This window comes from Pseudophryne corroboree, chromosome 5 (assembly GCF_028390025.1).
Source record: "Pseudophryne corroboree isolate aPseCor3 chromosome 5, aPseCor3.hap2, whole genome shotgun sequence".
Lineage (NCBI taxonomy): Eukaryota > Metazoa > Chordata > Amphibia > Anura > Myobatrachidae > Pseudophryne > Pseudophryne corroboree.
In genome coordinates, this window is record NC_086448.1 from 567842078 (window position 1) to 567863223 (window position 21146).

The 21146-nt window shown below is 44.8% G+C and overlaps 1 protein-coding gene across 12 annotated transcripts in view; it reads right to left on the reverse strand.

Moving 5' to 3' along the window:
• The window catches only part of NFATC1 (nuclear factor of activated T cells 1), a 272434-nt gene that overhangs the window by 89465 nt on the left and 161823 nt on the right, over positions 1-21146 (reverse strand). For 8 of the 12 annotated variants that reach the window (XM_063923306.1, XM_063923307.1, XM_063923304.1 and 5 more), the window contains one exon: positions 19958-20644. The exons of 2 other annotated variants lie outside the window; for them this stretch is intronic. In XM_063923306.1, coding sequence (XP_063779376.1) covers positions 19958-20644 — 687 coding nt within the window. The remainder of the gene's footprint in view (positions 1-19957; positions 20645-21146) is intronic. 2 more of the 12 variants (XM_063923310.1, XM_063923311.1) reach the window with 1 other exon arrangement.

Sequence of the window (21146 nt, forward strand, 5' to 3'; positions counted from 1 at the left end):
GAGGAGCTATGACCAGTGCTATGTGGATGTGTACACCCCCTCCATTATCAAGCCACATAAAAATATAAAAGTTGCTTAATTTTGTCAGAATTTTTTTTTTTACTGTAAATATTTAAGATTTATGGGCATCTGTGTGGCCAGCTAGGCATGTGGTAATTAAGCTGTCATGATGGTGGGCCTATTTTTATAGGAAGGCCTGGAGCAGTAGCTCCATCCGCCCCATAGCTAATATGGCCTTGTTACACCAAAGCTGGACAGTCGGGGAGCCATCTGAGCATCATAATCGTTTCTTCTTATAGCACACCATGAGATGGTGATAGCACTGGAGGACATTCACTGATCCTGTCTTATTTATAAATATGTGCTAAATAGCTTTGGAAGCTGTAATAGAAGAGCTCTTTTGTCATGTGATGGGCAGCATTGGCGATACACGGTTATGGACTTAAGCAGTGGCAGTTACAGAGATGGGGCTACAGCACAGTTCAAAATTCAAATAGGGGAGAAACACCTACTGCCACCCCGAACACTGTCAGCGGGCCTTACTGGCAGTTGGTGTGGCTCCCCTATTTCAATTTCCATCTGGAGCGCCACTGGACATCACGCCCTAAATCAGCAAAAAAAGGTTGTTTCAGGGATCTTCTCGCGTTGATAAAAAATAACCCCCTAAACACAGGCATCACCAGGTGTGGTGACACCGAGTGCGCACTAGTCGTGGGTGGCCTAATTTAAAAAGTGCGTGGCCCCGCAGGATCTCCTCTCCTTCACTCCGGGTGTGTGTCCAGCGTCCCCGGAGATGCTGGCCACCCGCAGAGACTGGACTGTCGGCTGTGTGTAGTGTCGTTTTTTTTTATCTGTGACAGGAGCTGAGTGCTTCAGGAGATTATCACACTGCAGCACCCGGATCCTGTCACTTCAGAACAGCTGGCACTGTGGTGTTACCCCTTCCGAGGCTGGCACCCAGGTGAGCGCCACACCCCAAGCACCCGCCACTGCCCCTAAAATATTGAAGCGAACAAATCTCCCATGTCAATTGTGCAACACTTTAGTTGCAGGTGTATCTGCTTGTGTACACACTTGTATATTTTATGCAATGTTACATTTACAGAAAGAAAAGAGTATTTGCACTCAATTCAGTCTTGAAAATGATTTGAATCCTTACAGTATGATCATTCTGTGTACAACACCACCAGCTGTTGCATAAATCATTTAAATGACATGATAGAAGGATGCTACTCACAAAAGTTACAGTTTCTGGGAGTCTCCAGGAATTAAAGGAAAACTGGAGCGCAGAACTGCTATTTAACAGGAGCAGGAGTGCCCTGGATTCCACCAAGTATTATATCAGGGGGTTTTCTCAGCTGGTTAAAAGGCTGAGCAAGCATAAGTCTCCCCACTGCACACGAGTCAGTTCCACCTCTACAGTGCAAGTGAAGTGGAACTTTTCATAGAGCCAAGTGCTTCAAGATTTCACAGAGACGTATCATATAACTCCAGAGTACCCTACAGAAGGTGATGGCTTAATGCTTCGTCCTGACATCCACAGTCCAGACAGGGATGTCTACTATATAGATTTGGTTTCTTTTCTTTTTTTTTTTTTTTTTGCAACTGGCTTTGATTGGAGCCAGAACCTTTGTAAATCAAGAGGAATTTCTATCCTTTTTTTCTATCCTCTCGCCGCTTTCCGGTGCCTACTTCCTGCCATATCTGAAAAAACAGCAGCTGCATGTGTCTGATAGAGAGGTCCCAGGGTAATGACTTTCACAAATGAGAAGGAAGGCTACAAATGGGCTTGGGAAAGAGAGTAGGACAGTTAAAAGCGTAGCTGATAGTGTGGGCACAACATCAGATTTTCTAACAACAGAGATAGGACAACTGGCCCCCTGATGTCTACAAACAAAGAAAGACTGCAGTGATACAGGCATGGGAACGATAGCTTAAAGTGCACACAAGGATAACAAGAAAAAGAGTGACTGTGCGCTACTTCTATTGTGTTTCATATCAAGCGCAGATTACAGAAAATCCCATACTACAAGATAAAGTAGACATATTTTTTAAGTGTGTTAAGTAAAGCATTTCCATTATGGCCCTAGTTGCAGTATTAATATAGAGCAAGCCTGGCCAACCTGTGACTCTCCAGCTGTTGTGAAACTACACATCCCAGCATGCCTTGCCACAGTTTTAGCATTGTCTAAAAGCAACACTGTGGCAAGGGCATGCTGGGACTTGTAGTTTCACAACAGCTGGAGAGCCACAGTCTGGCCCGGCCTGATATAGGGCCTTATTCAGGTTTATTAGCAAACCAAAAAAAGCACACTAATAGGCAAAACCATGTAGCACTGCAGGTGGGGCAGATGTAACATGTGCAGAGAGCGTTAGATATGGTATATATGGTGTCCAAACTGGAATCTAAATTGCAGTGTAAAAATAAAGCAGCCAGTATGTACCATGCACAGAAATAATATAACCCACCCAAATTAAATCTGTCTGCACATGTTACATTTAAATTGAGATCAAACAGCAAGTAAAGTGGTCTGTGTGCAAATCACCACAGGATGCAACATTGTATCTTTACTCACTGCAATCTAGGGATGGCCATGTTCCATCAATGGTAATGGTTTATAACATTATGACATCAAGGTATTATCCTGGGTGACCATTGAAAGTTAAACCTACCGATGGCCATCCCTACCACTATCATGTTGAAAAATGGCTGCAGATGCATTTCCTATGTAACAAACACTTCCTGTATGACAATATGGCAATGGCAAGGATGCAACTTTTGCCATCCACATACAGCATAAATCTGTAAGTTCTGGGCGTCAGTTCATACCAGGTGCCCAGAGGCAAGATACAATGGTACATCTGTAAGAAAAAAGATTCCTTATTGCAGCTAATTGTGGTGATAAGGAATCATTATTTTCAGAGGCTGGCTACATATGAGAATAAATAGAGCCCTAAGGGGGGTTTTATCAAAGTTCAGAGACAGATAAAATTGTGAGATGTAAATTTCCAGCCAGTCAGATTCCGCCTTACATTTTGCAGGCTGTGTTAAAAAGAATGACAGTTAGAGCTAATTGGTTAGAGCAGTGGTTCTCAAACTCGGTCCTCAGGACCCCACACGGTTCACGTTTTCCATGTCACCCGGCAGGTGCACTGTGTATCACCAACTGTCACATTTTAAAAATCTACAGGTGACCTGCAAAACATGAACTGTGTGGGGTCCTGAGGACTGAGTTTGAGAACCTGTGGGTTAGAGCATTGGGATCTATTCATAAAGCAGAGAAAAGCTCAGTTTTGAGGAAAACAGGGCTTTTCTCTGCTTTGGGTTATTCACAAAGCCGTTTACCGTGAAAAAGTTCCTGCCTTCTCCAGCAGCACCCCCGCTCTATGTCTGAATCACATCACCAAACTTTTGTTTTCCCTCCATTCAAAGATATCTGCAGCAATGATGGACCAAGAGACGTCAATAACCTCATGGAGAGTGAGCAGTTTGTTGGCCCGATGGGCCCGTAAACCATTGCAGGGGGCAGAAGTTGCTCAATGTCAGCATCTACAGAGGGACAATCCTTAGCCAGCCTTTCGGTGGCCTCATGCCCATGGTGCCCCTGGTGAGCCCACTAAGTACAGAAACAATGAAGGGCATAAGGTATCATGAAATACTAACTGTGCAGGAGGATGCCATCTGCGAGGGTTAATTCAATGTAGCAGGCAAATAAAGGCTTGAGGTCACAAGACAGTTCCCTTGTGGAAGAAGGCCAGCCATACAGGACAACATGAGGCAACTGTTGACAGAGGTCATCCCAGAGAGTTGCATCACGGAGCTCCTCCATGTGCTTGGAGAGAGGACATCAAACTCCATGACATGAAGGTCCTTTCCACGTTTCTATACCACATCCAGATGGTACCTTTAAATCTTGAGCATGAAACTTTGAATTTGTGCTGAAGAAGTATGCAGGGGTTTTTGGAGAATGGCTATCATGGGTTGGTGGTCTGTCTCAAACAGCATTGGATGCCTATAGATAAACTTACAAAACTTTTGACAAGAAAGACTTAAGTCAACAGTTCCTTTTCAATCTAAACATAACACGACAGGTGGGTTTGTTCCATTGCAAGCAGCCAGCACCAAGACCATGCTGGGAGACATCAGCAGATATCACAACAAGAACATGCACAACAAAAAATTGAAGCACAGGCTGGAAATGTGCATAGAATTGAGGCACGAAACACCATTCAATGTTGTTGTGCAAAAGCAGGCAGAGCACTGCAGTGTAGTGTGACAGAAATTTTGAAAGTTAGTTGGCCATACCCAGACAGCACTGCAGATTCTTATCTGTGGGGGTAGGTGACTGTGAAACTACCATTGTCAGTGTTTAACTGCATATTGATTTCACAGAATCTGTGAAGGACCTTGTGAAGGTGCATGCCGTGTTCTTCCATGGTGCAACCCTAAACAAGGATGTCATCCACAATGATCTCACAAGTGTATCCCTCAAAGAAGTTACCTGTCCACAGGCAGCGACAGACTGGGGCCTCGATTCGGCCCTGGCATTTGGGAACGCGTGCATGTCAAAGGGAGGGAGGGGGGAGGTCAGCGCCGCTCGACATATGGGGGCATGCCGTGAGTCATGGGGGCGTGGACTCGTGGCATGCCCCCATTACCATGGTGACGGTTGCTGGGGAGGTGATACACGCCGCGAGTGTGGGGGCGTGGACTCGCGGCACGCCCCCATTTCCATGGATACCAAGGGACCAGAGAGCCGGAGGCTGCGCTGCGCGCACGCGGCCTTCCTGGCTCCCTGACCGACCGATTCGGCCCACCTGCCCATCGGCCCTTCTGGCATGTGCCAGAAGTGCCAGATGGCCAGTCCGGCCATGTCCACAGGTGTGAGCATGGATGATTCCTTTTCCAATGTGATGAGCCAGAATGCACAAGTGGCATCCAGAGTGGTAAATATCTTTCCATTTGGCATATTAGCTATTAGCTGATCCACAGATCTGAGGGGGTGTTGTGGTCTGATCAGAGCTTTGTTCAGATACACAGTGTCAATGCAGATGCATTCTGAACCATCTTTTCTTACTGCAGCAACCACAGCCGACACACATCAATTAGATTGTGGGGCTTTCGGAACTAAGGTTGACACCTGGCAGAGCAGCCTGGCTGCACTGTCAGGTGGTCAGTGGCCATTTTTTTCGGAGTGGCTGCGTGTGACATCATGCAGACGCCTTGAAATTGTTCAAGCCCCGCCCACCCAACGCCGCGACGATGTCCCCCCTTCGGCCACCGCTGTCAATTACACTACGGCCGCATCCTTCCTGGATGCGGCCACAATGTGTAAGGTCGCGCACACTGGCCGGTGCATGTGCGCAGACCACCAGATGTGGCCACTGCGCGCAACCTCGTGGCTGTGTCCAGGTCTGAATGAGGGCCTATGTATTATTGTTTATTAACAGTTTCTTATGTAGCGCAGCATATTCCGTTGCGCTTTACAATTGGAACAACAGTAATAAAACAAAACTGGGTAATAATAACAGACAGAGATAGAGGCAGGAAGCCCCTGCTCGCAAGGTTACAATCTATAGGGAAATAGGCATTGATACACAAGGATAGGTGCTATCTATTGCATAATGGTCCAGCCAGATTGCAAAGAGCTGTATGATATAGACACACAGCAATGTTGGCCTAGGGTCAGGAGAAAGAAAAGAAAATACTATATGTGAGGATGTGTAGACTGTACAGAGGGGATTTGGGGGGTCATTCCGAATTGATGGCTCGCTAGCTGTTTTTAGCAGCCGTGCGAACGCATAGTCGCAGCCCACAGGGGAGTGTATTTTAGCCTTGCAAGTGTGCGATCGCATGTGCAGGGGAGCTGTTCAAAAACATTTTGGGGGTAATTCCAAGTTGATTGCAGCAGGAAATCTTTTAGCAGTTGGGCAAAACCAAGTGCACTGCAGGAGAGGCAGATATAACATGTGCAGAGAGAGTTAGATTTGGGTGGGTTATTTTGTTTCTGTGCAGGGTAAATACTGGCTGCTTTATTTTTACACTGCAATTTAGATTGCAGATTGAACACACCACACCCAAATCTAACTCTCTCTGCACATGTTATATCTGCCTCCCCTGCAGTGCACATGGTTTTGCCCACCTGCTAAAAAATTTCCTGCTGCGATCAACTTGGAATTACCCCCTTTGTGCAGTTTCTGAGTAGCTCTGAACTTACTCAGCACTTGCGATCACTTCAGCCTGTCCGGGGCCGGAATTGACGTCAGACACCCGCCCTGCAAATGCTTGGACACACCTGCGTTTTTCCAAACACTCCCAGAAAACGGTCAGTTGACACCCACAAACGCCCTTTTCCTGTCAATCTCCTTGCGATCGGCTGTGCGAATGGATTCTTCGTACAATCCACTGCTCAGCAACAATCCACTTTGTAGCCATACAAAGTGCCTGTGCATTGGGGTGCATACGCATGCGCAGTTCTGACCTGATTGCAGCGCAGCGAAAAAACCTAGCGTGCGATCAGGTCAGAATAATCTCATGAATTAGATTTAAAACATCGCTCATCAAACTTTTTTATTAGTGTTTCTTTATCCTTCAGATCTTCCCCCTCTGACTGTACAAATGTATCTGCCTTATCAACAGCCTCAGATGGTTTAGCAAGGTATATGCCTGTACTTTTTTTGACTTGTCTGGGAGTCCTGTATAGCAGTATATGCACCAATCCGTCTTGGGCCATGCAGCCGCAATGGCGTCATCAAAGACCATGGGATCTATGTATCGGAGACTTTGTGCCATCACAGCCAGACTTCTGACACAATGCAAAGTGGTCTGCGTGAAAATCACCAAAGGACTCTGTAGAGCTGTAGAAGTGTGTCTTTACTCACTGCAATCATGCAGAATAATGGCTGCAGAGGCACTTCTTGTATAACAAACATTTGCTGTATGGCAAAATAGATAGCAATGATGCAACTGGTGCCATCCACATACAGCAAAAATCTACACAGTGCATGAAAACACTGGAGGCTATTTAATATTTGTACATTTAAGTTCATTGGGAAAAGAGTTTATAAGCAAGGAGCCAACCGCTAAAATAAATGAAAATCCATCTGTAGTTACCATACTAAGGAAGTGGTGACTGTCACAATGGGGGTCATTCCGAGTTGATCGTAGCTGTGCTAAATTTAGCACAGCTACGATCATCCTCCTTGACATGCGGGGGGACGCCCAGCATGGGCTAGTCTGGCCCGCATGTCAGTGCCGCCCCCCCCCCCCCCCCCCCCCCGCACAGATACAAAAGCATTGTACAGCGGCAATGCTTTTGTATTACGGGAGTAACTCCCGGCCAGCGCAGCTCCTGCGGCTGGCCGGGAGTTGTTTGTCGCTGGCGCTGGCCGCAGCGGCTGTGTGAGACATCACGCAGACGCCGCGGCCCACCCCCCCCAATGGTCCGGCCACGCCTGCATTGGCCGGACCACGCCTCCTAAACGGCGGCATAACGCCGGCGTTCAGCCCCCTACTGTCCAGCGATCGCTAGGCAGCGGCGACTTGCGTGGTTCCAACTCGATCGCTGCGCTGCGACAAACTGCAGCGAGCGATCGGGTCAGAATGACCCCCAATGTACAGAGGCTGCATAGAGGCACATGTGGGGATGCATGTCAATGCACAGGTGTTCATTAATGTGCAGGAACGATGACTGCATAGTGATAAAACTGACCAGATAACAGATTCTAAACCAACACAATATGTAATGGTAAAGAAGATTAAGAATTGCGCAGTCCCAGGAATTTTGTTGAATAGGCCCCTATTTGAGATCATATGGTGCTTAAAACATTTGCTAAAATATTTTTTAAAGAAATAAATGTGTGATACCTATATTACCCTACAGGGATCAGTACACAAAGTAGACTATTATTCACATAATCATATCCATGTGTTTACCCTCACAGTCTGCATTACAAGCAATACTAAGTTCTGTTAGTTGGATGATTATGACAGGGACCATAAGCAGTTAACATGGCTGGTGCAAACCTTAAAATAGAATGGTTGCTAGGACTTCACCTTGGAATATTTGTGACTCCTTGGCTTACACAGACAGGGGCAGAGACCATTTTTATACTTGGATTAGCGCTGTCACCAAGTTATATGTTATTCTGTAGCAGTTAATATTTATTTTCTTACTGTACATGGATCTTTACATTTAAATGAATAAGAGATTGCACTATACTCCACGCCAGCCAACATTTATTATATATCAAAAGAACAAAAACATACATCTTTTGATACATGCCCTTTATACAGTGCCATGTACACTATGTATTCAGCGTCAGACTGAGGCATGAAGTGCCCCTGGGGAAATGCAGTGGTAGGGGCCCATGCTTAGGGGTGTGGCCAGCAACCACAGGGGCTTGGCTAACAATTAGAGAGTGCATGGTAAGGGCCACTTCATAAATGTGAGCTGCTGGCTATGCCCCTAGACCCTCTCTCATGGTGAATAGATGCTGAGCGCATGTCAGACTTGCCTACTCTCCCGGAATGGCTGGGAGGCACCCGAAAATCGGGGGACCCTCCTGGCCCCCCGAAAGAACAGGCAAGTCTCCCGATTTCAGGGGTTCCCCACTGCCTGGCCGCCCACTTAGCGAGTAAAGTGGGCGGTCCGGGCAGGCGATGACGCGTCATCATAGCCACGCCCCCTGCTATATAATGCCGGTAATAGCAGCATTACACAGCGGGGGGCATGGCTTACGTGACGTGATCTGCAGCCACGCCCCCATTCCGCCTCCATCACGCCCCATCACGCCTCTGGTCTGCCCCTCTCTGCACGCCCCATCACTGCCCGCCCCCCTGCTGAGCCGACCTGGCTGCTCTCTCCCGGAGAGAGCAGCCACAAAGTCGGCAAGTATGGCGCATGTGCACGTCTATTCACCACAGCAGGTGAGAGAGGTCTCCCACTGCAACCCGTGGGTGGGACAGTGGGACAGTCCCAGATAAAAACGGGACTGTCCTGCCAAATTTGGGGCAGTTGGGAGGTATGCTATTATAACTTGAAACAGCCTTATGGCAGGCGCATTGGGATGCACATACAGTACAACTAAGACCCATGTGCAGACTTAAAACATCAGCCGCAGGTGTCCAACATTGCCACTCTGTCCACCTCTGAATCAGGCCCCATGGGTGCAATTCAAATGGGCTTTACCGTAATTTCTTGGCCAATGTTTTTTTCAGGCAATTAATTTCAAGCCCGTTTTTTTTGGGCACAAAAAAAAAGAATTTTCAGGCAAAAACACATAGTACTGGAAATAAGTTCCTGCACCTATGTGTTTCCGCGATTGCGGCAGCGAAAAACGTCACTTATCAGGGATTTTGTTTTTGACCTCAGCGGGTTCCCCAAAAAATGCCCAATAAGTGCCGCATTGAGGCTATCTGGATAGCCCCTGGGGGATCAATTAGCCAGAGTAAATTACCACAGCTAATTGAATTCCCACCTATGTGTGTTCACTGCATTTAGTAGAGCCAATGTACACTACTACGAATAAAAAAAAAAAGCCACTTTCTATTAGTACATTTTAACATACATTAAGGGGGAAAATCAACAAACTATAATATGTATTTGTGCCTGTTTGATAATTATTACTCTACAGTCCCTAAGTGCAAAAAGATTTATGTTTCCCATGCGTACAAACTGAAAAAACAACAACAATAAGGCAGCGCTTACAGAGATGAATTGTCTGATTATCAATATAATTTATTATGCTTATGAGCCTTTTCATCACCCATCCACAACCCAATCACCTCTGCTTGGACCACCGTGGACCCTACAAAACTTCCAACACTGAACCATGGGGGTCATTCCGAGTTGTTCGCTCGCAAGCTGCTTTTAGCAGCTTTGCACACGCTAAGCCGCCGCCTACTGGGAGTGAATCTTAGCTTATCAAAATTGCGAACGAAAGATTAGCAGAATTGCGAATAGACACTTCTTAGCAGTTTCTGAGTAGCTCCACACTTACTCGGCATCTGCGATCAGTTCAGTCAGTTTCGTTCCTGGTTTGACGTCACAAACACACCCAGCGTTCACCCAGACACTCCCCCGTTTCTCCAGCCACTCCCGCGTTTTTCCCAGAAACGGTAGCGTTTTTTCACACACTCCCATAAAACGTCCAGTTTCCGCCCAGAAACACCCACTTCCTGTCAATCACATTACGATCACCAGAACGAAGAAAAAACCTCGTAATGCCGTGAGTAAAATACCTAACTGCATAGCAAATTTACTTGGCGCAGTTGCACTGCGGACATTGCGCATGCGCATTAGCGACTAATCGCTCCGTTGCGAGAAAAAAATAACGAGCGAATAACTCGGAATGACCCCCCATATCCGCAACCAAGGACTGGACTTTGTTCACAACACGCACAACTAGTGAGGACTTTCCTATTTTATGATTTATTATTGGAACTGCTAATCCTCCAGCGTTGAAACACACTTTTCCGGCCCAGGGACTATGCTATAGCCCCAGGATATATTTGGTTCTGAGCATTCAGGGTCCCATGGAAAATTTGGAACAAGCATATGTGCTGTATAAATGGTGATTAGAGGCTATCTACTACAGTGTAAATTCAATTTTAATTGTTTTATTGACAGTTTTAAGCATAATAAGTTATATTGATAATCAGACAATTCATCTCTGTAAGCGCTGCCTTATTGTTGTTGTTTTTTCAGTTTGTATCCATTATATAGGTGTAACTGACCTATTCAGGCAGCTGCTGTACACTCAGAATTGGAATTACACTTACAGCGCCCTTTCCAACCTAGGTTGGTTTGTCCCATTGTTTCCCATGCATGCAGTAATTTGGGTGGCCAATTGTTTAACATCAGATAAACCACAAATTGAAGCGGGTTGGGGCTGGGAGACCGGCGTTTGGGATCCTGGAAGTCAGCATACCGACCCCGGGATCCCGGAAGCAGAATGCTGGCAGGGGAGGTGAGCACAACGAAGCCCCTTGCGGGCCACGGGTTCTATTCCTACTCTATGAGCGTTGTGGACACCCATGAGTGGAAATAGAGCCTGTGCGTCGGCATTCCGACTGCTGGCATTTTGAGTGCTTGGGATTCCGGGGTCGACATGGTGACCGCATCCCATTGAAGCATATATGGATCAAAACAATAGTAAATTGTAATGAATATCTGACAGGGGGGGTCATTCCAACCCGATCGCAGCGTGCTTTTGCTCGCACAGCTGCGACCGGGTCACTACTGCGCATGCGTGGGGGTCGTAATGCGCACGCACATCATTGCCCGGCGAGCAATAATGAAGGGAACGAAGAAAGCGATGAAGACAGACAGGCGGTGGGCGTTCCTGGTCGGCAACACAGCGTTCGGATCCATTTTCTGGGAGTGGTAAGAAAAACGCGAGCGTGTTTGAAGAAACGCAGGCGTGTCCAGGGCGGGTGTTTGATGTCAGAGCCAGGACCGAACAGGCTGAAAACGTTGCAGTTGGTATCTCTAGACCTACTTAGAAACTGCACACATTTTTTTCCCATAGCAGGGCTGCACAAGCGAACGCAGCCTTGCTATGGGAAAAACCCATCCCCATAGGTGGAGTATAGTTGATCGCACGGACTGCAAAAAGCAGCTACGTGTGATCAACTCAGAATGTCCCCCAGGGATCAATAGGATGTTGGAAAATATGCTTCAATAATAACTGAGGACTAACAGAGTCACTGGCCATCTAATCTAGAGCCTAATTCAGACCTGATCGCAAAAGCAAAATCTTTCTCTAATGGACAAAACTATGGAGGTCATTCCGAGTTGTTCGCTCGCAAGGCGATTTTAGCAGAGTTGCTCACGCTAAGCCGCCGCCTACTGGGAGTGAATCTTAGCATCCTAAAATTGCGAACGACGTATTCGCAATTTTGCGATTACAAACTTCTTAGCAGTTTCAGAGTAGCTTCAGACTTACTCGGCATCTGCGATCAGTTCAGTGCTTGTCGTTCCTGGTTTGACGTCACAAACACACCCAGCGTTCGCCCAGACACTCCCCCGTTTCTCCAGCCACTCCTGCGTTTTTTCCGGAAACGGTAGCGTTTTTTCCCACACGCCCATAAAACGGCCTGTTTCCGCCCAGAAACACCCATTTCCTGTCAATCACACTACGATCGCCTGAGCGAAGAAAAAGCCGTGAGTAAAAATCCTAACTTCATAGCAAATTTACTTGGCGCAGTCGCAGTGCGGACATTGCGCATGCGCACTAAGCGGAAAATCGCTGCGATGCGATGAAATTTACAGAGCGAACAACTCGGAATGAGGGCCTATGTGCGCTGTAGGTGGGGGCAGATATAACATGTGCAAAGAGAGTTAGATTTGGCTGGGTTATTCTGTTTCTGTGCAGGGTATATACTGGCTGCTTTATTTTTACCCTGCAATTTAGATTTCAGTTTAAACACACCCCATCCAAATCTAACTCTCTCTGCACATGTTATATCTGCCCCCCCCCCAACTCTGCAGTGCATATGGTTTTGCTCATTAGAGAAAAAGTTTGCTGTTGCGATCAGGTCTGAATTAGGCCCCTAATTGGATGCCACAGGATCTGCCAGTCCTGCATGAGTGGTAAGTGGGTGGTTACATGTTTGCTGCACACTAGTGGCCTGATCTGCCTCTGCTGGGAGACTTTTATTGACTGGCATGCATGGCATGGAAGGCCTTACCTGAGACTTACAGTCTAAGAACATTCTAGATACAAGATTTGTGTTCTGCATTTGAGTACTGCTTAACCTCCTTACATGTTATCTAGTTTATCACTACAAAACAAAATAGTTGTTTTTTTCTCACTTTCTACGCAAATTAGTGTGAACCTTGCCTTTGTACACAAAGTTTACTCACAAAAAAACAGTTAAGTAGAAGTAAAGTTCATTACGCTAATGTATTTAGAGCAAGTTAGTGGCTTGCAAATGTGTGAGCCACCTGCCCCTGTCAATTAAGCTCTGCAGACCAATCTCATCTGTGAGTCCCTTGAGAGATGTTCAGGGGAAGGGGCACAGGTTAAACGGGAAGAGGCAAGCATGATATCCTGGCGGTCTGAATTGTTTTAATGCTCTCTGCCTCACAGGGGTAAACATTTAAACCCATTAAAGATCTGACCCTAATGAATTATTCTGGCCCTTTATTTTTTTTTTTCTATCCATCAAATCTAAAGCTTCATCTCAAATGTTAGCGACTCAGCACGTTTTATCACAGCATGTACTCTTTCAATCATCGTAAGAAATGCGGTGGGCCCTAGATTTGGGCATGCAGCCATATTAGTAAAACTTTCCATGAGGAAACCTCTAATTTTTTTTTCATTTTTTTTCTTCTTCTCCAAGACTGGCTACTTGGGATGAAGAGGAAGTAGAAGGTTTGTTATCCAGACTGTAGGGGAGACAATAGTTGTGAACTTTACAAAGTACCTGCATGTTGTTGTAATGACATACTGACTACTGGAAACTGGAGTGCTCACATGGGCTTTCAGAACATATAATTGTGTCAACCTCAGGCTGAACCTAGCAATTGTGCTGCATAAAGACAAACAGACAAAAGGATACCTGCTGCACAAAAGATACTTGGGCTTTTTTCAATGCTTCACCGTCAATATTTCCCATTTACAAAAGAACTGTCTCGTGTAGCAACATGTGTTGAAATTGAAAGTGACAGCACTCAGCCATATAGCATGTTTTTCCAATACCTATCTCTTAACTCACAGCTTTGTTAGTTTTGAAAATTCCTAACACTCAAATTATTTTGTTCCTACCAGATGCTAAAAAAAAAGCTGTTTAAAACATCTAACACACCTAAACAGGAGAAAAGGCCCTTACTCCAACCCAAACACTACCCAAATGGTAATGTTAGTCCTCGTACCCAGTGGCCTGCTAAAGAGAGTAAAAATCGCAGGTAGAACATATATTTGTTTTACAGGTTTCAATAGGCACCCATTTCACAGAAAATACTGTACCACCAAGTTAAACACTATTGTCCACCAAGTTAAACACTATTGTCCACCAAGTTAAACACTATTCCACCAAGTTAAACACTATTGTGTCCACAAATATTGATTTCAACAGTCAGTGCCCTTTGCATACCTCCCAACATTGGGAGATGACGAGGAGGGACACCATGGCCGAAATGGGGCGTGGTCTTTAGAAAAGGGGCGTGGCTTCACAGGAGTGCTGTGATCGCGAGCCACGCACCCGTTTTCAGTCACTATGGGAACATGGCCAGCGCTCTGTGAGCTGCTGGCATGCCCCCAGACCCGCTGTCTCCTGTGAATAGACGCTGTGCGCATGCACATTTGCAAGAAGAATAAAGAAAAGCTACTATCTCTGAATAATTGCGAGACCCCTGAATTTCGGGTAGCTCTCCTGCACTCCAGGGGAAGTAGGCCATTCTCGAGTCTGGAGACTTGATGATGCAATTACTCAGGATTAAGTCATTGTTAAATCGGCCCTTCTAAACAATGCTGTGAATTGCGGCATTGTACAGCTGGGGGCGGTGCCAGCTTAATGCAATTTGCAGCAGTACGCCCTTGAACCTCCTACCTGGACTCCCCACTGAGATCTTATGTAGGGCACCACTGAAAAGTTGGCAAGTCTAAATAAAGCATATAAACAGCAAGTAAGCATCACGTACATATAATAGGCTTCCTCGTTCTCCAGAGCAGTATAAATATACATTTATAAACATTTATATGATCGGTAGTATAGCTATTTCAACTTTCCCTTTGAATTTTCTCTGACCGACCCCTTATGATTAAAAACACAAAGCAGGCGTTGTTGACAGTCTATCCTTCTGCAAACTAATGTCTGTCTGTCATCTTTCACCTGGTCACCAATCACTTCATCTTAAATGCTGATGAGTTTTTCATAATTACATATTCATTTATCACAATCGCAGAGAACTCAGATCATATGCATTCAATCTACCAGCCCCCAAAAAACACACAAACATATGTTTTAGCCTGTATAGCCTCAACATACAACACATTCAACACGCTGCCATGATTGCAAAATCCCATAAGGACAAGAAATATGAGCTACTGTTTATACACAGACACTGTTTAACCTCATTCAGGTCGACGTGGCTTGTATAAAAAAAAGCAGCTACATCTATATGATGATGCAGAACAATATGGTCTTGTTTCACAAAACAAAAACAATATGATGTCTACAGGCCTGAGTGCAAGGATGTAGCTACCGTAGGTGCAGGGAGTGCGGCTGCTATGGGGCCCAGAGCTGAGAGGGGCCCACCTTCCCTGTTAAAGTTACATGTTAGTTATATACATTTTTCACCATTGGGTGGTATATGGGGGCCTTACAAACTTTTGCCTTGGGGCATGCAATATATCTAGGTATGCCTCTGGAGCTGCTCATTTTAATGTGGTATAAAATGAACTGGAGGGCATTATAATGTTACATAACCTCAACTAAGGCACTGTAATGTGGCACAATATGAAGTGGGGGCACTATAGTGTGGCATATTATGAACTGAGGGCAGCACTGTAATGTGGCATTATATGAACTGGGGACACTGTGTCATAATGTGAATTGGGGTGGTACTGTGTTGCGTAATGTGTAGTGGCAGCCCTACAATGTGACATAAAGTGAACTGGGGTACTACTATGGTTTATGAAATAAACTAGGGCACTACTATTGGGAATAACATTAATAAGGGCTGCAGAGAGGTGTACTTCTAGAAGCAATAGGACAGGGGCCCCTTCAAAATGTTGCTATGGGGCCCACAAAGTTTTGGCTTCGCCCCTTCCTGTGTGTAACAACACTTTTATTTACCAGCCACAGCTTGTGCTTAGTTGTGATTACTACAGTCCAATGTGTAGGATATAAGTGTAAGGATATACAAAAAAATATTGAATCATACAGTAGTAAGGTTAAGGGGTCTATTTACCATTACACTGTTAAAATGAGTGTAGCCACGGTTGCATGTTACTTGTTGTAAATAAAATGAGTATAAAGCATAAAGCTTACTGCAATAACTGTATGCTGACAAACATCCATGCGTGCAGGTGATTATACCTGTAGTCATTACCACAGGTTGTAGGCGACCTATGACTGCAGCTGTTATTGAGCTGTTACTGAGTAAACTGGCTCAGAATCATAGAAGCTTCAGCACCACCACTGAAGAGCTACGGGCTGTTCCTAGATATAATCACTGGTGCTGTTTTATATTAGTAAAATTCATTAGTAAGAGTTTAGGAATCATATTTCAAACTAAAGTAAAGAATGAAAATGAGTCTGACATTTTTTATTGAACTTTGCAGCTGTAGTAATAGTAATAAGGAAATTTGTTTTTGTCTGTATAGTAAAAAAAAAGCTGCCTTTGTTACTGAAGCACAGAGCAACTCCAGGCTTTTATACTGTATACCTAAACCCACAGGATTCATGCAGTTTCAGGTAAGAAATGAATGACACCATGAAATATATATGTATGGCAAATATCACTCACTCATCACAAAGGGGTATATTCAATTAAAGTCGGGTCCATTCCGACATGCATTTGTCGTAGTTGATCCGACAACCCCTATTCAAATATTATCTCAATTCGACTTTTTCAAGTCGAATTGAGATGAGGGACCCAGAGGGGGAGAGGGGGAGCCGCAGGGAGATCAGCGGGGACAGCCACTGGAGATCAGCGCTACAGTAATGCTGCAGGAGGATGTTACACAGCCGCCCGCGGCCCGACCTCACGGCAGTGTCCACCCAGCTCCAGCAAGTGTGACCTCACTTGCTGGAGCCGGGTGGAAGCTGCCGTGAGCGGCGCGGCTGTGTGACATCCTGCTGCAGCGCTACTGTAGCGCTGATCTTCCCTGTATGCCCGCGGGTGTCTCCCTGTGGCTCCACCCCTTCTCCTCCTCTCGGGTCCCACATCTCAGTCCGACATTTTTTTATGTCGGACTGAGATGGTTGAAAAGGGGGTTCGACACAAGCACGTGGATCGGCAGCTATTCTGCCGATTCATGTGCTTTTCGACAAGTCGAATTCCTCGACTTGTCGAAAAGCATTGAATAGGTCGAATCACGTTTCGACCTTAAAAAGTCGAAAACTGACGTCTTTTTCGACAGATGGCAGTTTTCGACACCAATTGAATATACCCCAAAATCTCCAGAACCATAAGGACTACGAACTGGAAATCTGGACAGAAACTTGCTTTTGTGATGTAGGCACCCACTAAGAACAGATTTTTCAAAATTCCACCCACAAAGGGGTTAAAAGAGGTTACATGATTATTGGGAATTCCCCCAATATATATAGCAGGTATAAGTACTTAACCAACCTATTTTCAGTCAGGAGAGGATAGTGTCTCAATTATCAGAAGCTAACCTGTCACTAGGACTAAACATTGCTGAACCTCTCAGAGAGCAATAAGAGAAAAGGAGAGTTAGATATTTTGACTCTTTAATGCATTAAAGGAAAGCTTGATAGTCAGCAGCTGCTTATCTGCTGTGTAAAGGCCAGTGACCTTAAGTGTTGTGCGAAAACCTTTTTACCTCAAAGAAGAAGCCCTAAGGAGAGCGAGAGGCTAAGCAAGGAGACCTAGGGCCCTTTGGAATAAAGTCAGACTTTCCCTGCAAACCTTACATATTTAACATACAGCAGGTGAAGCTTGGCCTGTCGTCCCAGCATTTACAGCACTGAGCAGGGCAGCATCAGAGGCGGATCAGGGCAAAGAAGGAGGTGGATTATTCTCCTAAGCGCCAGCCTTTTGACAGCATCAATTCGAAGAAATCCCGCCTGGATTGATGCTGTCAAATATTACAAACATTGGCAGCGGTGGGCAGAGCATGTCCTGTTGTACTGTTGGCGGCGGTGGGCAGAGCATGTCCTGTTGTACTGTAAGTCTAATTGATGATCTTCTGTGATAAACTAACCAGTTATCTTGAGGTATATTCCGTTGTCCATAAAATAAGACACATTGGGTGGTATTCAAATGATATATCACGCCCAATCTCCTTTCTAAAGTGATCCCCGTTATCGCACATATCGCGCCCTTAGTTATCAGGTTTAGCTGTGTAAAGGGTTGGGCATCCTTGCTACCCCAGGGGTAGCGAGCTGAAATTATTATACCACACATGTCAGCAGAAACAGAACGGGTGTGGAAGGGGGTGAAAAGAATTGAATACCGCCCACAGACTACAGATTCCCGTACAATAAAATCTTTGTGATTATACTTGAAATTCCGTAGCACGGGTATTCAGCAAATATATATATATTTGTTTTCCCCTGAAATCTCAATCAAAGTCAGATGTTACCCAGCATCAGCTGGTTAAAGCAGACAAGTCAATTGTGAATTATAATCCTATTCAAAATAAAGAGCTCATGTATCACAGTAACAGGGGTCGGGGTACTTTGGAATACACAGTGGTGAGTGTTAAATCAGAGCTCAGTGAGGTCACATAATCACATTTCATATTAACCTTTCAAAACATCCCAGTAGATCTTTTGGAAGCAATGCCTGAAACTTGTTCAGTGGAGGAATCTTTTTTTCCCCTTCATTTGCATATAAAAAAAGTCTTCAGAAGAAGCAGCTAGTGATAGATTCAGAGGAAAGTCACCAAGGCAGCATTCAGACAGCAAATACATGTACAGTACTGTGCGTATGTGTTTTTAAGTTAATCTTAAAATAGTAGGGAGTCAATCTCACCCTATGTTTTCTTGTGAAACGCTACGCAAAGACGATATGAAGAATCATGAACTGACTTGTTACCGTATGTTAGGTTTATACTTTAGGTGATAAAATTAACAAATCATGTCTACTATATGACCGAGTCTATACTGACTAAGCATTGGGGGCTAAATGTATGAAGCAGTGATAAGAGTGGAGAAGTGAGACAGTGGAGAAGTCGCCCATGGCAACCAATCAGCTGCTCAGTATAATTTTATTGTATGCAAATTATAAATGTTACGTCAATGCTGATTGGTTGCCATGGGCAACTTCTCCACTGGCTCACTTCTCCACTCTTATCACTGCTTCATACATTTACCCCTGGGTTTGCAAAATTGATGATTTTCGGCCATTTATGCCTGTGGGATTTAAAATAGAAATAATATTAAATGTAAGGATTCTGCAGTCAATATTATAGCCATTTTAAATCCTACCTTCAAATCGTCAGTTTTGAAAAACTACTGCTTAGTAATTGCACCCCCAAGTCTATAACTCTTATCACTTATACCAGTAATGGGGAACCTTGGCACTCCAGCTGTTGCTGAACTACACATCCCAGCATGCCTTGCAACAGTTTTGCTCCTTGGCTATGCTAAAACTGTTGCAGGGCATGCTGGAATGTGTAGTTCAGCAACAGCTGGAGTGCCAAGGGTCCCTATCACTGATTTACTGTTACAGCCTCCCCTTCAAATAGCTGACAAATACATTTACCTGTAAATACTGTCCATGCTATGTCTCAATGATGGATATTTAGCAGACATTGCAGAGACCTGTCCCACAAACCATATGCCCTTTCTATTCAGTTTTCTACATATCACCACATCCCCCCTTAATTATAATATAGCGGTGAATACAGTCATATTATATCCATGTGCATATCTCTGCTACTGCTGTGTTAGTACTGGAAAGCTAGACTGTTCATTGCTAGACATTTTATTGTACTTCCACACAGACTTTATCAAATCACCTGCATGAGCTAAGAGCATATGGTTGCAATTACTTTTGTGTAGCAATTGGTGGTTAAGCTACCTCTGTGGTTATGAATGGCACTTAATGCTTAAAATACACAGTATGAGAAATGCTACATTAGGAACATTTTCAATTCCCTCTTCTTATTTTTATTAATTCTAAATGGACATATTTCTGCACCAGTTCTTAGCGCTGTTAATTTATGAGTGTTCCTGAAAGCATCTGGTTAATAAAGAACTTACTGATACAGCAATATAGTGGAATGAATGCCTCAACAGCTGCGGAACACTTACCATCATCCAAGTACAACTGATCCAATTCCTCAGGCTCACGCTTGATGGTTACAGGAATAGGGGCCAAATTATGATTACTGTCCTCATGCAACTCTGGCAGTGACAGTGGTTGAGTGGTTGGAGATTCATTTCTCTGAACCTTCTGCTGTTGGTGCTGTGGTTGGCCCATTACTGATGAGTGAGTTGGACTGCAGGGCAGCAAATAGGATGGCTCTTGGGTAATAGACGGAACTGGAGAAGAGGGACTGTTGGGATAGACTGTTTGTTGATAACCAAGGGGACAGCTACTGCTCTGATGGAGACTCACCTGCGGCTGCAGCATGATGTGGGATGACTGATCGGGAGAACTTGGGTGCACAACTATAGACCGTGGCACTTCCTGTATGGTGGGGACACCTCCACTGGGCTGAAGTCCAAGCTGAGTGTGACCAGGATTCGAGATGCATTTGTTGTATGCAGAAGTTGAAAGGTCATGAAGGTTGGGGCTTGAGTTTGGAGATGATGACATCACAGTGTTTCTTTGCTGACAGGACGTGAAGCCAGATACAAGACACGAACCAGGATCAGAAGGCATCAAAATCTGTTGGCCGTAGTATGATTTGGACAGTTGAGTTAATCCTTGGTTCATTGGGCCACATATTTGAGCTGACTCATAGTCATCAGTGGGCTCTGTTTTTATAATTGGAACTGTTAGGAGAGAAAAAAATTAAATAAACATGAGTTGCGTTTTGGTAAGATCAAGTTGGCTTGTGGCTAGGATACCCCTTGCAAAACAAACAACTTCTTGAATGAGACTCTGTGTGTCTTTTGCCTCGTTCTCCCACCCAATAAAAAAAAAAAAAGTATGAGTCATCAGCATAAGTCACAGCTGGTTCTAATATTCAAAAGAACTATTTTCTTTGGAATCTCCTCCAGCACTAATGTGCAATAAAATTCTATTTGCAAATAGCCATGTTGCTGAAGAAGCTTTGGACCCAAGGGCTCCATGGATTTGTATTAATCAAAGCAAAAGAAAAAAAACCGACTTGGATGTATTTTTGCGTTTTCTACTGCTACTGATCGACCGCTTGATAAATGTCTGTGTGTTCGGTAAAATCGTTGTCAGACTAAACAGATTCAAATTAATCAAGGAAGAAATATACACAATAAATGCAGTTGTGGTTTATGATATCACCAGGAACTACGAAGA